This window comes from Lepidochelys kempii, chromosome 5 (assembly GCF_965140265.1).
Source record: "Lepidochelys kempii isolate rLepKem1 chromosome 5, rLepKem1.hap2, whole genome shotgun sequence".
Classification (NCBI taxonomy): Eukaryota; Metazoa; Chordata; order Testudines; family Cheloniidae; genus Lepidochelys; species Lepidochelys kempii.
Genome location: NC_133260.1, coordinates 41,613,259 through 41,629,039, shown reverse-complemented (window position 1 = coordinate 41,629,039; position 15,781 = coordinate 41,613,259). Strand labels below are relative to the sequence as shown.

The window sequence follows — 15,781 nt, the reverse complement described above, 5'->3', positions numbered from 1 at the left end:
TTGTGTGTGCAAACACCCCAGTGAACATATGTTTAAGACAGGGCTGTGCATGGATGCTCATCAGATCTAAACTTGCACAAGTATAAGAGTATTTCTGTATCTAACTTTGGCACATGCAAATATTTGTCCATACTTTTGAATATTTGCTGCTGCCAGAATACTAGCGCAACGAGTGTTGGAAAGCATTATTCAGTAATTGCAATCTGGGCAAGAGAAGATGAAGATATCTGAAAGCTATTGACTCTCCTTTTATTGTAATGTTCCACACAAGTTTACCTGGTGCTTTCTGATCTCCTTTTGCTCTATTGAATATCTAGTAGGAAAAACACTGAAATCACTTCAGTGATGTTTTTACATTTAAATAACTGACACAATTTTTACACTCATTTCATCCTTTTGATTCCACTTTTCTTCATGCTCTCTTACTGTACCTTATTTTCACTTTTCCTCATGCAATTTTTGCTAATAGGCTAACACATTATATTAGTACCCTGGGTACAATACAGACAGATTTTGGAACTGTGCATGAAAAAATGCACATGCAAAAATGGAAACACAAGATGTGCAAGTAATCACTGTACATGAGAAAATATTAATTTCTTGTGTGAGCTTTGTTTTAGCAATCTCTGCTATTCGTAAAATCACTTGCAAATAAATATACAGTAATTAAAAACGAACTATACAGATACCTACCTTGAAGGGGAGCCCGTAGATTGACTCTCCACCTGACCCAGTACCAGTGGGATCTCCCCCTTGCACTATAAAATCAGGCACAACTCTGTGAAATATTGTGTTGTCATAATAACCTGCAAAGAAAAAGAATATTTACTATAAGTGTACTTTTAGAATTATGTAAAAATATCTATAGTGTAAGCAATGTGACCACCTGGAAATCCTGGACGCCCTATCATCTCAGGCATTGGCACCCTGACAGCAGGATTGTCTGGCTATGTAGACTCCCTCCTCAGGCCCTACGCTATCAGCACTCCCAGCTATCTTCAAGACACCATTGACTTCCTGAGGAAACTACAATCCATCGGTGATCTTCCTGAAAACACCATCCTGGCCACTATGGATGTAGAAGCCCTCTACACCAACATTCCACACAAAGATGGACTACAAACCGTCAGGAACAGTATCTCCGATAATGTCACGGCAAACCTGGTGGCTGAACTTTGTGACTTTTTCCTCACCCATAACTATTTTACATTTGGGGACAAAGTATACCTTCAAATCAGCGGCACTGCTATGGGTACCCACATGGTCCCACAGTATGACAACACTTTTATGGCGGACTTAGAACAACGCTTCCTCAGCTCTCGTCCCCTAACGCCCCTACTCTACTTGCGCTACATTGATGACATCTTCATCATCTGGACCCATGGAAAAGAAGCCCTTGAGGAATTCCACCATGATATCAACAACTTCCATCCCACCATCAACCTCAGCCTGGACCAGTCCACACAAGAGATCCACTTCCTGGACACTATGGTGCTAATAAGCGATGGGCACATAAACACCACCCTATACCGGAAACCTACTGACCGCTATACTTACCTACATGCCTCCAGCTTTTATCCTGACCACACCACACGATCGATTGTCTATAGCCAAGCCCTACGATACAACTGCATTTGCTCCAACCCCTCAGACAGAGACAAACACCTGCAAGATCTCTATCAAGCGTTCTTAAAACTACAATACCCACCTGCTGAAGTGAAGACACAGATTGAGAGAGCCAGAAAAGTACCCAGAAGTCACCTACTACAGGACAGGCCCAACAAAGGAAATAACAGAACGCCACTAGCCATCACCTTCAGCCTCCAACTAAAACCTCTCCAGCGCATCATCAAGGATCTGCAACCTATCCGGAAGGACAACCCATCACTCTCACAGATCTTGAGAGACAGGCCAGTCCTTGCCTACAGACAGCCCCCCAACCTGAAGCAAATACTCACCAGCAACCACACACCACACAACAGAACCACTAACCCAGGAACCTATCCTTGCAACGAAGCCCATTGCCAACTGTGTCCACATATCTATTCAGGGGACACCATCATAAGGTCTAATCACATCAGCCACAATATCAGAGGCTCATTCACCTGCACATCTACCAATGTGATATATGCCATCATGTGCCAGCCATGCCCCTCTGCCATGTACACTGGCCAAACTGGACAGTCTCTACGTAAAAGAATCAATGGACACAAATCAGACATCAAGAATTATAACATTCAAAAACCAGTTGGAGAACACTTGAATCTCTCTGGTCACTCGAATACAGACCTAAAAGTGGCAATTCTTCAACAAAAAAACTTCAAAAACAGACTCCAAAGAGAGACTGCTGAATTGGAATTAATTTGCAAACTGGATACAATTAACTTAGGCTTGAATAAAGACTGGGAGTGGATGGGTCATTACGCAAAGTAAAACTATTTCCCCATGTTTATTCCTCCCCTCCTCCCCCCACGCTGTTCCTCAGACGTTCTTGTCAACTGCTGGAAATGGCTCACCTTGATTATTACTACAAAAGGTTCCACCCCCCTCCCCCCGCGCTCTCCTGCTGGTAATAGCTCACCTTACCTGATCACTCTCATTACAGTATGTATGGTAACACCCATTGTTGCATGTTCTCTGTGTATATAAATCTCCCCACTGTATTTTCCACTGAATGCATCCGATGAAGTGAGCTGTAGCTCACAAAAGCTTATGCTCAAATAAATTTGTTAGTCTCTAATGTACCACAAGTCCTCCTTTTCTTTTTGCGAACTAACACGGCTGCTACTCTGAAACACTAAAGTGGGACTCAGGGAACCTATTCCTGGCTCTACAACTAGCCTGCTGAGTAAATCACTTTGCTGCCCCGTGTCTCAGTTTCTCCCATCTGATAATAGTGATACTGACCACATTTATGAAGTGCTTTGAGATCTGGGGCTAGATATCATTATGTGTACAGAAGTTAGAACTTGAGTTTTGACTCAAAGAATGGTATTCTGTTGATTTTCAACTTCTGTTTCAATTTTCTATGATAAAATATCCCATTTATATGAACTGGGAAGTACCATAAAATGTGTGATCAGGTAAACATCTTAAAATTTTCAAGACAATTGTGTCAAAATTAAACACACTAATATACAATACAGAACAGTTTTCTGTGTTGCTGTACCCTTGAAGGCATTGCATGTCATTAAAAGGATAATATTAATAGATACACGCTGGAAATAAAAGAAGTCATCTCCCAGATAGTCTTAATAGACCTGGTTCTCCTGTCCTGTATACTCCTTTTACCAAGAACTTTGAGTTATTACTGATGAAGATCAGCATAAAAGGAGAATTAAGTCCAATGTGTCTGTGTTTATTCTATAGTATCTCCTTATTTTTTAGACTTCTGCTCTAATATAATCATCAGGAGCTTAATTTAGTAGGAATATTCTAGCACTATATTTCCACCAACCACCACACAATCAAAGTTGTGGGGTAATTCTTAATTTCCTAACCTGAAGATTAGTTTATGTGAATTAATGGAGCTAAAAACTACATACAAGCTATATCAATAAATGTGAGAAAAAATAAACTGCATACTTCACATTATTTGTCACAATGCTGGGTTTTTCCGTGCCAATAATTTCCTATTGTCAGTTATCAAGTGTTCAAGAAATTAAGTATAACACCACTATCACGTAAGTGACTGGAAATAAAAACAGCTGGGTTAAAAAAATAAACCAAGAACATGAGAAGGCATGTTGCCAATATTGCTAAATTAACGGCCACCGTTCCGTGATAGATAAGCTGTTAGAGTATAAAAGTTCTTAAATTGACAGAACAGGGTTCTACTCTCACACTTTGAGCATGGAAGGTTTTTCCTCCTTTCATTCTTTTCTTCTCTCTCTATGACCAAAGCTTTTCATATACATCTATAATTTAGTATGGCCAAACAATGGTATTGGCTACACACCAACACTGACAAGTATTCATCAGTTTCACCTTATATGGTGCTCCAATCAGACTCTGAAACATTGAGTCTATTGTGCTTCTTGGTTTTATTATAGGGAAATCAAAACAGCTTCTGGGAGGTGAAAATTTAACTCTGCTTGACATATGTAGCAGGTCAATTAAAAAAACATGATGTTTTAAGACAATGGAGGACTTACAAATTTTATACTGTAGACAGAGATATTTCCATTTAAAATAAGCCAAGTTCAAGAAGTCTTCATATATTTCAAACATTTTTCACCATATTAGTAATGTTGTTATTCTGACTACTGAAAACGAACTTTACTCTTTCTCTAATAATCTCATATAAAATGTGAACTTTTGCTCCCTTCCTAGCAAGCCTCATCATTATGACATAGTTATACACTATTCCGGCACTGTGTGTGTTTAGGATAGTGTTGTAAACTGGGTGCCATAAATCAGATATTCAAAATTAATTATCAGTGTAAAATTGTTACTTCATAGCATTTGGCCAATTTATGTTTCTTGAGAAGTCCCTCTCACTATTTATATTTTGGCAATGTTCAAGGTGCTGAACAAACAAATAGGAAGACAGCTGTTGCCTTGAAGAGATAAATTCAAAACTAACAAACAACCAATAGAAGGGCCAGGGAGAGAAGGGGGAAGGAAGATGAAAAACCTAATAAAATGATGCAGCAACATAGGCTAGAAGGTGGGTGGGGTTTTTTCCTAAAAATTAAAAACACAAAACTATTCTCATCTGCCCCTAAACCTAAATATTCTTATATACAGACTGGTTGTCAGTTTAAAAGATATGCATAACAGAAGTTATGGACCTGATGCAGAAATCACTAGGTGAGGTTCCTTCTCTTGTGTTAATGAAGAAGTCAAATTAGATAGTCATAATGGTCCTCCTGGCCTTAAAAACTATTAATCTAAATGTCAATAATTACTTATTTTCTTGTAAGCATCACAGCAGTGGTGGGTCTTAAAAGGAGAACTGTATTTGCCTTTCAGATGATTTCAAGGAAGGCATTCCATCTGTAACACCTGGAGGCATTTATAGGATAAATGAGTATCCATAGCAGGCATTATTAGCAAAGCCCATTGGAGCAACACAATGAGATGAGTAGATAACTAAGGAGGAACAGATTTATTTAGGCCCATCAAGAAACTGACAAGAAACTTGAACTTGATGCCTGGAGAAAGGCAAGTGTATGGAGGGTTTCATTGGGGATGACAACATATATATCATAGGAAGGGACTGAAGCCCAGGAAGATAAGGAGATGCCTGGGAGTAAATCAAGATGGGAGGTGATCCAGACTTGGACAAGAGCTTTTGATGTCTAGACAGTGTTGAAGGCTCAGACAGGAAGCCAGGGAGGAAGAAGTGGCAGGATTTGGACAAAGCATAAATATGGGGGTGAGGGAATTAAAAATAACTTCTGGGTTGCTGACTAGGAGGATAAAGATAGTGTTAATCATGACAAATTAAAGCACTGTGCTCCTTGAGCTAAGGCAGAGACCCATGAAAAAGACAATGTCAATCTCTGAAGCACAAAGACATTACCTTTTTCATGGGTCACTGCCTTAACTCACGGAGCACAGTGCTCTTTTTAGTGCTTGGAGCATCAACAAATGTGGAATTCACTGCTATAATAGTCTCATCTGGGCATGGTTTCATGAGGGACTGGCGTCTCCTTGGTGCATGGCTTAGGCCTCTGAATACAGTCCTCCATCCGGGGGACGGACTGTATCCAGAAAACAGTGACTGAAAAGGACTTCAAGCTCATGGTGGATAACCAAACAATCATGAGCTCCCACTGTAATGCAGCTATTAAGAGGGTTAAAGCAATCTTTGTATATATAAACAGGGGATTATCAAGTAGGAGTTGGTGTTACCTCTGCATATGGCATTAGTGAGATTATTACTAGAGTACTGAGTTCAGTTCTGGTGTCTATGTTTCAAAAACAATATTGACAAATTGGAAAGAGCTCAGAAAACAGCTACAAGGATGATTTGAAGTCTGAAAAATTTGCCTTACAGCTAAAAAGGTAAGAAGCTCAATCTATTCAGATTGTCCAAGAGAAGACTGAGAGGTGACTTGATCATCATCATCTATAAGTACCTACAAGGGAAGAAGATTTCCAGCAGTAGAAAGCTCTTTAATTGAGCAGACAGACAATGGCATAATGAGATCCAATGGCTGGAAGTGGAAACTAGACAAATTCAGACTAAAAAAAATATTTAGGGTAACTGATCATTGGAACAACTTATCAAGGGACTCCATCACTTGAAGTCTTTATACCAGGGCTGAATGCCTTTCAAACAGATATGTTCTAGCGGTACAAGAAATGATGGGTTTGATTTATGCTGGAGGCACAGACAGGAGTGAAAATCTCCTGTACAGAGGATATCTACAAGAAATGATCTACACATCAGAAAGGGTCTTGAGGTACCTTACCCCTAAAAGATACATAAAAGGGCTAGTGGCACCAGCTGGAAATACTGTGTAGCTACAAGAAAAGGAGTACTTGTGGCACCTTAGAGACTAACCAATTTATTTGAGCATAAGCTTTCGTGAGCTACAGCTCACTTCATCGGATGCATACTGTGGAAAGTGTAGAAGATCTTTTATACACACAAAGCATGAAAAAATACCTCCCCCCACCCCACTCTCCTGCTGGCAATAGCTTATCTAAAGTGATCACTCTCCTTACAACCTGAATGATAATCAAGTTGGGCCATTTCCAGCGCAAATCCAGGGTTTAACAAGAACGTCGGGGGAGGGGGGGGGTTAGGAAAAAACAAGGGGAAATAGGTTACCTTCCATAATGACTTAGCCACTCCCAGTCTCTATTCAAGCCTAAGTTAATTGTATCCAATTTGCAAATGAATTCCAATTCAACAGTTTCTCGCTGGAGTCTGGATTTGAAGTTTTTTTGTTGAAGAATTGCAATTTTCATGTCTGTAATCACGTGACCAGAGAGGTTGAAGTGTTCTCCGACTGGTTTATGAATGTTATAATTCTTGACATCTGATTTGTGTCCATTTATTCTTTTACGTAGAGACTGTCCCGTTTGACCAATGTACATGGTAGAGGGGCATTGCTGGCACATATCACATTGGTGGATGTGCAGATGAACGAGCCTCTAATAGTGTGGCTGATGTTATTAGGCCCTGTGATGGTGTCCCCTGAATAGATATGTGGGCACAGTTGGCAACGGGCTTTGTTGCAAGGATAGGTTCCTGGGTTAGTGGTTCTGTTGTGTGGTTGCTGGTGAGTATTTGCTTCAGGTTGGGGGGGCTGTCTGTAGGCAAGGACTGGCCTGTCTCCCAGGATTTGTGAGAGTGTTGGGTCATCCTTCAGGATAGGTTGTAGATCCTTAATCATGCGTTGGAGGGGTTTTAGTTGGGGGCTGAATGTGACGGCTAGTGGCATTCTGTTATTTTCTTTGTTAGGCCTGTCCTGTAGTAGGTGACTTCTGGGTACTCTTCTGGCTCTCTCAATCTGTTTCTTCACTTCAGCAGGTGGGTATTGTAGTTGTAAGAATGCTTAATAGAGATCTTGTAAGTGTTTGTCTCTGTCTGAGGGGTTGGAGCAAATGCGGTTGTATCGCAGAGCTTGGCTGTAGACAGTGGATCGTGTGGTGTGGTCAGGGTGAAAGCTGGAGGCATGTAGGTAGGAATAGTGGTCAGTAGGTTTCCGGTATAGGGTGGTGTTTATGTGACCATCGTTTATTAGCACTGTAGTGTCCAGGAAGTGGATCTCTTGTGTGGACTGGACCAGGCTGAGGTTGATGGTGGGATGGAAATTGTTGAAATCATGGTGGAATTCCTCAAGGGCTTCTTTTCCATGAGTCCAGATGATGAAGATGTCATCAATATGGCGCAAGTAGAGTAGGGGCGTTAGGGGACGAGAGCTGAGGAAGCGTTGTTTTAAGTCAGCCATAAAAATGTTGGCATACTGTGGGGCCATGCAGGTACCCATAGCAGTGCCGCTGATCTGAAGGTATACATTGTCCCCAAATGTAAAATAGTTATGGGTAAGGACAAAGTCACAAAGTTCAGCCACCAGGTTAGCCGTGACATTATCGGGGATAGTGTTCTTGACAGCTTGTAGTCCATTTTTGTGTGGAATGTTGGTGTAGAGGGCTTCTACATCCATAGTGGCCAGCATGAGAGTGGGGTGGGGGGAGGTATTTTTTCATGCTTTGTGTGTATAAAAGATCTTCTACACTTTCCACAGTATGCATCCAATGAAGTGAGTTGTAGCTCACGAAAGCTTATGCTCAAATAAATTGGTTAGTCTCTGAGGTGCCACAAGTACTTCTTTTCTTTTTGCGAATAGAGACTAACACGGCTGTTACTCTGAAACCTGTCATTATGCAAGGCACTGCATTTAGCCGTATGGAGTGGAAATCTATCAACTGCATGAAAAAACTTGTACAGATACAGACAGACATCATCTTCCTTTCGAAATGCAAACAGATGGGCATCGTACCAAAAGGACTGAAGGTAAAAAAATCCATTACAATCTACATACCACACAGACTATGCTGACAGCTTGTGCCACACGCGCTCAAAGAAACTGCTGAATCATCTGATCAACATGCTCTACAGCAAACAGGGAAAGATTAAGAATGAGCTCTCAAAAATGGATACTCTCATAAAAAACTCACAGCTACAGCTCACTTCATCGGATGTCAAGCTCTGCGATACAACCGCATGTGCTCCAACCCCTCAGACAGAGACAAACACAAGATCTCTATCAAGCATTCTTACAACTACAATACCCACCTGCTGAAGTGAAGAAACAGATTGAGAGAGCCAGAAGAGTACCCAGAAGTCACCTACTACAGGACAGGCCTAACAAAGAAAATAACAGAACGCCACTAGCCGTCACATTCAGCCCCCAACTAAAACCCCTCCAACACATGATTAAGGATCTACAACCTATCCTGAAGGACGACCCAACACTCTCACAAATCCTGGGAGACAGGCCAGTCCTTGCCTACAGACAGCCCCCCAACCTGAAGCAAATACTCACCAGCAACCACACACCACACAACAGAACCACTAACCCAGGAACCTATCCTTGCAACAAAGCCCGTTGCCTCCCCCGACGTTCTTGTTAAACCCTGGATTTGCGCTGGAAATGGCCCAACTTGATTATCATTCACGTTGTAAGGAGAGTGATCACTTTAGATAAGCTATTGCCAGCAGGAGAGTGGGGTGGGGGGAGGTATTTTTTCATGCTTTGTGTGTATAAAAGATCTTCTACACTTTCCACAGTATGCATCCGATGAAGTGAGCTGTAGCTCACGAAAGCTTATGCTCAAATAAATTGGTTAGTCTCTAAGGTGCCACAAGTACTCCTTTTCTTTTTGTGAATACAGACTAACACGGCTGTTACTCTGAAACCTGTGTAGCTACAAGCTCCTTCATCCTCCCATGGTGTGGTTTTCCCAAGGCAGATCGTTTAATCCCCAAACCTCATTTCTTTGATCTGGATTACAGAGCTCCCATCACTCTGAAATGGCAGCACAATGAAATATTAAAAATCCGCAGATGTTTTTGAAAGAAAACAGGAAGTCATAGGCAGGGAAAGGAGAGTGATGCACAAAGTAATTTTTCAAGAGACTTCCTTGGACCGCTTGGCTATCATTTCATGAGTTTACTGAAGAACACAGTTACACATTACAAAATACCCACATAGTAAGTCCTCTTAAGTCTCTCATGTATTGTAGTTCAGTAATAACCTGCCATCTATTGGATCTGAGAAACATATTTAAAATGCTTTTTAAAATTCTTTGTCTAAGGTCTCTTTCTATAGCTTTGAAAAACGTATTTCTCAACACTTCTAGTTTTCCTGCACACTGGTAACTATATCTTAATATCAATTCCCGTGGACATTAGTGTACTATTCCTGTGATTCCTGTTTTATGAAAAAGCATAAAATGGAAGAAGTCACCAATACTGTACACTGAATAATATTAACGACAACTACTGTCCAACTCAATCATTACCTTCCATACAAAGCTGGACGAAATTTCGGCATGCTTTTGGTGCTTCTTTTGACCATAGCTCTATGTCAATATCTCCAGCTGTCGTTTTCAGTAAAACCTATAAAAATATATGAAAATACACTGTTTAGTCTTATTGCACTTAAACATTTACAGGTGAAGTCTCTGATCAAATAATACAGTCACAAGTAAAAAAATTCTTCATCCAATTTTAGGAATGCAAGAACAAAATTAGGAAGTTGGTCTGGTTTTCAGTGGCAGGTATTTTAAAGTACTAGATGTCGACTATTTGTCCTACAGTTTGTCTGATACACAAGTCAAAGAATAGTTTTTGTAAGACTTTATTACCAATGGCCCACTGTGTTACATTGGGCAAGTTTCTTCAACTCTCTGTATTTCTTTCCTTTCCCTTCCCGCCTTTGTCTATCTTGTCCATTTAAGCCCAGATCCTGCAAACACTTATGCATTTGCATAACTTTACTACCAGGAGTATAGTAAAATTAGGCCCAGTCTACACTATAAAGTTAGGTCGATGTAATCTACCTTTTGTCAACCTATTTGTACATGTGCCTACACTCAGTATTTTTCCTCTGGCCAATGTAAGCAGCTCATAACTGTGAAGCAGTAAAACCATCTCCTCAAATGGCCTGGAGCCACAGTCAACCTACAGAGGTTAACACAGTGAATCTGACACTGCATCAAGATACGCTAACCCTAACGGTCCTCCAGCAACTGTCCCACAATGCCCCATTCCCTGCAACAGTGACCCCGCTAGTCACAGTTGTGAACTCTACTGCCCAGAGGTCACAAGGACTGGAAGCCACCCCCTTTTATTTTTTAAATGGCTTTGCCCGATTGCCCACCTTGGTGAGCACACCTAGCAGCTCTCCCTTGTTGTGTGCAACTGCCCAACTGACAACCATGCTGGCTCCACATACTAAATGTGTTCCCACCTGGAATACACAGGAGGCCTTGCATCTCCTGGGCCTATAGAGAGAAGAGGCTTTGCAAGGAACGTGGACATCTACAAAAAGACTGCACAGGGGACACAGGTGAAGGGATAAAATAGGGATTAGCAGCAGTACTGCTTGAAAGGGAAGGAACTGAGGCAGGCATACTACAAGGTCACATAGGCCAACAATTGATCTGGTGCTACGCCAGCCACTAGGGTAACCAGCTGTCCCGATTTTATGGAGAGAGTCCCAACATTTGAGGCTTTTTCTTATATAGATGCCTATCACTCCCCACCCCCATCCTGATTTTTCACCCTATGCACCACAGACCTATCAGTTTTACAAGCTGCATGCCATTCTTAGCAGAGACGCCACCAGCACTCCACAGGAAACCATGGATACCTTGGAATAGTCTGCAACAGTGACCCCTGCCGTAAACAGGGGAGAAAGAAGGAGAGGACATATGGCAAGGGTGTCCAGCTATGCCACAAGCCAGGACCTGTTTGAGACTCTACCACAACCTAGTCAGTCCCATCAGAATGAGCCTTATGAAGGGGACGAAACCTCAGGTAAATGTGCGCATGCATTTTTCCTTACAATGTTAAATTTAAAGATAGTGTCCAGCCCAGTCCCAAGTAAACAGGACACAGGTATCAACTTTTCATTGTTTTGTTCACATGACAAGTGGGAGCGATACAACAAATAAATGTGACCTTGTTATCTCCTTTCTATTCCCATGTAAGGAAAGGCAGGGGGTGGGCATGCGGAGCAATCTGTTGAAGTATGTAGGGATGTCCCGTGTATCCTTCTCATAGAATATCAGCGTCGGAAGGGACCTCAGGAGGTCATCTAGTCCAACCCCCTGCTCAAAGCAGGACCAATCTCCAATTTTTTGCTCCGATCCCTAAGTGGCCCCCTCAAGGATTAAACTCACAACCCTAGGTTTAGCAGGCCAATGCTCAAACCACTGAGCTACCCCTCCCCCCTGAGAGAACTCGATAAAACTTTCATGGAGATGCTCTGCAATCCTCTCTCAAAGGTTTTTAGAGATAGAAGCCTTATTTCTTCTTCCATGGTAGGACACTTTCCTATACCACTCCACGATGACTTCAGCAGGCACCACTGCAGTCAACTGGCTAGTGAGACACAGGCCCGGGCAGCTTCAGAACACCAGCAGCGGCTGTGTTCTCTATGCCTTTGTCCTCTCTCAGAAGGGAGATATCAGTTAAAATCACTACCACCTATTGAAAATAGTGCCAGTACCCAGTGCCACTGTCCTATGAAAATAAGGGCCACCATTTTATTGCTTCATGCAACCAAAAATCTTAAGTCCCTCCTCATTCTCCTCCCTTCATCTCTGGCAAGCCATACTCACCCTGGCTGGGGCTGGAGAGTGGTGCTGTGCACGCCAAAGCTAAAGTATCAATAAGCATTACTTATTAAAAAATTTTATGGGAATAAGGGAAGGGAGTTTTGAGACTTATCCTTTCCTTTTTGTTGAGACTGTAAATCCAATGATACATCTGTTTTACCTGTGGCTTTCCATTGAAGCCTTGAGGGGTACCCCCTCCACACCTGCAGAATGCCTGATCATGATAAGGAGGAAAAAGAAGAGGACTAGGAAAGATACGTTCAGCGAGATCCTACAAGCCAGTTCTGCATCAGATCACAAACAAGGGGCCTGGAAGGTAAATATGGCAGACAATATGGCAAAGGAAAGAGCTGACTGGAGGAAGGCCAATGAGTCTCAGCAAGAAAAGGAAAGGGAGATGCAGCAGGATATTGGTGGGGGGTTGGGGAGGAGCGGTTTCTCACGCAAACACACATGATGTAGACTCTTGATCTACAGGTCCAACAATCAAGGACTCACCACCCTTTGCAATCATCTGAGAACTAGTGTAGCAGCTCTCTACACCCCCACCACATTCCACGTGGCACCATGAATCACATCCCTACTCCTACCAACTCAGCACTGGGGAGACAATAAGGACAACCACAGCTCCACATACACTGACCTGAAAGAGAGACAGTTGGTGTATGTGTAGCCAAAATTACTCCTGGGGGAATTCTGTGCTACTGCGTGCATACATAATTAATGAGCCATGCATATTTTAAGTGTTTTGCACAGAAAAAAGCTTCTGCTAAAATGTTTCTGCAGTTCCACCTTTTGCCCACCAGAGGGAACTGTGGCACAAGAACAGCAGCAGCTCCCAGCCAGCTACAGAAGAGAAAGAGCTTGCCTTCTTCGCAGTGACTGTCAGGCCAGGTCAGGAGACGGGGGCTATGGGAAGACAGACAGCATGAGGTGCTGGGAGGATCAGACAGGGGCTCATCAGGGCTAGTGGGGGAGGACAGACTGAGGCAGGAGCTGAATGGGAGTGGAGGTGCAGGATCATAGTGGGGAGGTAGGTGCAGGCCACGTGGTGATGGGGAGGGGGTGCAGAGCTGTAAAGGGACAGAAGGTGGCTGAGTGGGGACACAGAGACACAGACACATAGGGACAGGGGAGTGGGTGGGTGGGGGTACAAAGATACATGGGGACAGGGGAGGGAGTGCAGGACACATGGGGATGGGGCAGATGTGTCTGACTGAACAGGAGAGGCTAGCGGTCAGCGAGGGTCTGCATGGGGGAAAGCTCCCTAACTACCTCCCCCCCCCACAAAAAAAACCCACTGTTTCATACTTTTCCCACCCATACCCAACAACCCTCCAAGTTCACACCCAGGCTCCTTCTCAGCAATTAACTTCCTCTCCCTCAACTCCTCCATTACCCCTGACTCCCCCAAGCCTTTGCACTGCTTCTGCGGGGTGTGGGAAATACGGTTCTGTATAGTAGTTTAAATGAATTATTACTCAGAGTTCTTTATTAATATGCCTAATAAGGAATCTATTTGTCAAAAAACATTTCCTGAATCTTTTTTGTTGTCTGTATTGTTATAGACATACGTGCTGACAGCTGTTTTGAAATAAATGACCAAAAATAATTGAAACTGGTGTGCTTATGTTATTTTGACAAATAAAATATGCAGAATTTTAAAATATTAGGTGCAGAATTTTTAATTTTTTGTTGCAGAATTCCCCCAGGAGTACAGAATTCCCCCAGGAGTTTCATTTGTGTAATGAAAGGGACAGGGATGTTTTCTGTCTAATTTTAAAGTTTCATGCTTTATTTTTTTAATTTCAGCATTGGATTTTGGCAGTTTTTGCTACACAATACAGTTTTTTAAAACAAACATCTTTATTAGTTCACAAAACATAAGGCAGAATATATAGCAGTACTCAAAACACACTACTTGTAATTGTACTGTATCACAGAACTCACAGGTTCAGTGAAACACACAGTGTAATAATACATAATTATATATGTACAGCAAGCACCTCATAATTCATAGGTTCACTACAAGACATGGTGTAGTATTTATAAATGTATAACTAGCTGTATAGAATTCCTAAAAGCCCCTAAAACTTCAGGGCCAGAGCACACTCCAGTACAGCACATTACTGTAGTTGGCCATTAACAGGCTCTTTCAAGCTCTCCCTCAACCACACAGCTCCAAGTTGAGCTCTTGTAATAGCCCCTGTGTCTGGCTGCTCCACCTCTGTCCTCCACCCCGGAGGTAGCTTTTCCCCATTTGCAGATATTATGCAAGACACAACAGGCAGCTATAACCATTGGAATATCATTCTCCCTGAGATGCAATTTTGTGGATAAATACTGCCAGCATCCCTTCAATCTACGAAAAGCAGATTCAATGGTCATTCTGTATCTGTTGAGCTGATAGCTGAACCTTTCGTTAGTGCTGTTGAGGTGGTTGGCATATGGCTTTATGAGCAGTGGAACAAGGGACAGGCTGGGTCCCCCAGAATCACTATGGATATTTTAATATTGCAAATGGTAACCTTATAATCAGGAAAGAATGTCCCTGCTTGCAGCTTTCTGAACAGTCCGGTTCTTAAAGATGCAAGCATCATGCACTTCTCCCTCCCCACCCACATCGATATCAGTGAAGCATGCCTAGTGATCAGCTTGCATAATCCACAAAAAAGTAGTCTTTTCTATTGATATACTCTATGGCAAGGTGAGCTGGTACCAATATAGGGAAGTGTGTGCTGCTTATCACCCATTACAGCTTGGGAACCCCACTGCTGCAAATCCATGCATTATGTCCTCTGTATAACTGAGAGTCACAGTCCTGTGCAGCAGAATACGATTAATGGCCCCACATACTTGCATGACAACAGTCCCTGCTGTAGATTTTCCAACTCCAAAATGATTTCCCACTGACCGGTAGCAATATGACATCACAAGGTTCCACAGTGGGATTGCCACTCATTTCTCAGCTGCCAGCAAAGCTCTCATTCTGGTGTCCCTGCACTGGAGAGCTGGAGTGAGGTTGGCACATAGATCCAAGAAGGCAACCTTTTGCATCTGGAAGTCGTGCAGCCACTGCTCGTTGTCCCAAACCTGCTCTGTGATGTGATCCCACCAATCTGGGCCTGAGAAATGAGCACTGATGCAGTGATCCATCAATAACCTTGAATTGTGTTTTGTTATGTCCCTCAGCAGTCGCTCCTCAAATAAATCACCATATCCCCTGTTGTTGTGGTTCTTCCTGCAGCTTTACTCATAACCAGAGGATTATGCGTTCTGTATTTGCAAGGTTCATGACAATAGCGCAGAGCTCTGCAGGCTCCATGCTTCTGTCAGAGATGGCAGGCAGCTACAAGTACTATGTAGGCTTTTGGGATTTTTTAAAAAAAATAGCATAAAAATTATGGAATAGGGATGACATTATGGGATGGAGAAAGTTTAAATTAGATTAAATTTCAGGTAAAACTTCATA

At 42.4% G+C, this 15,781-nt stretch overlaps 1 protein-coding gene across 4 annotated transcripts in view; it reads right to left on the bottom strand.

Annotated features, from left to right (window-relative positions):
• CWC27 (CWC27 spliceosome associated cyclophilin) overlaps window positions 1-15,781 on the bottom strand; it is a 229,388-nt gene that overhangs the window by 212,181 nt on the left and 1,426 nt on the right. For 3 of the 4 annotated variants that reach the window (XM_073344054.1, XM_073344053.1, XM_073344051.1), the window contains exons 2-4: window positions 15,224-15,434; window positions 9,988-10,084; window positions 694-806 (exon numbers count right to left, since the gene is read on the bottom strand). In XM_073344054.1, coding sequence (XP_073200155.1) covers window positions 694-806; window positions 9,988-10,084; window positions 15,224-15,271 — 258 coding nt within the window. In that variant the 5' untranslated portion in view covers window positions 15,272-15,434. The remainder of the gene's footprint in view (window positions 1-693; window positions 807-9,987; window positions 10,085-15,223; window positions 15,435-15,781) is intronic. The other variant, XM_073344052.1, reaches the window with a different exon arrangement.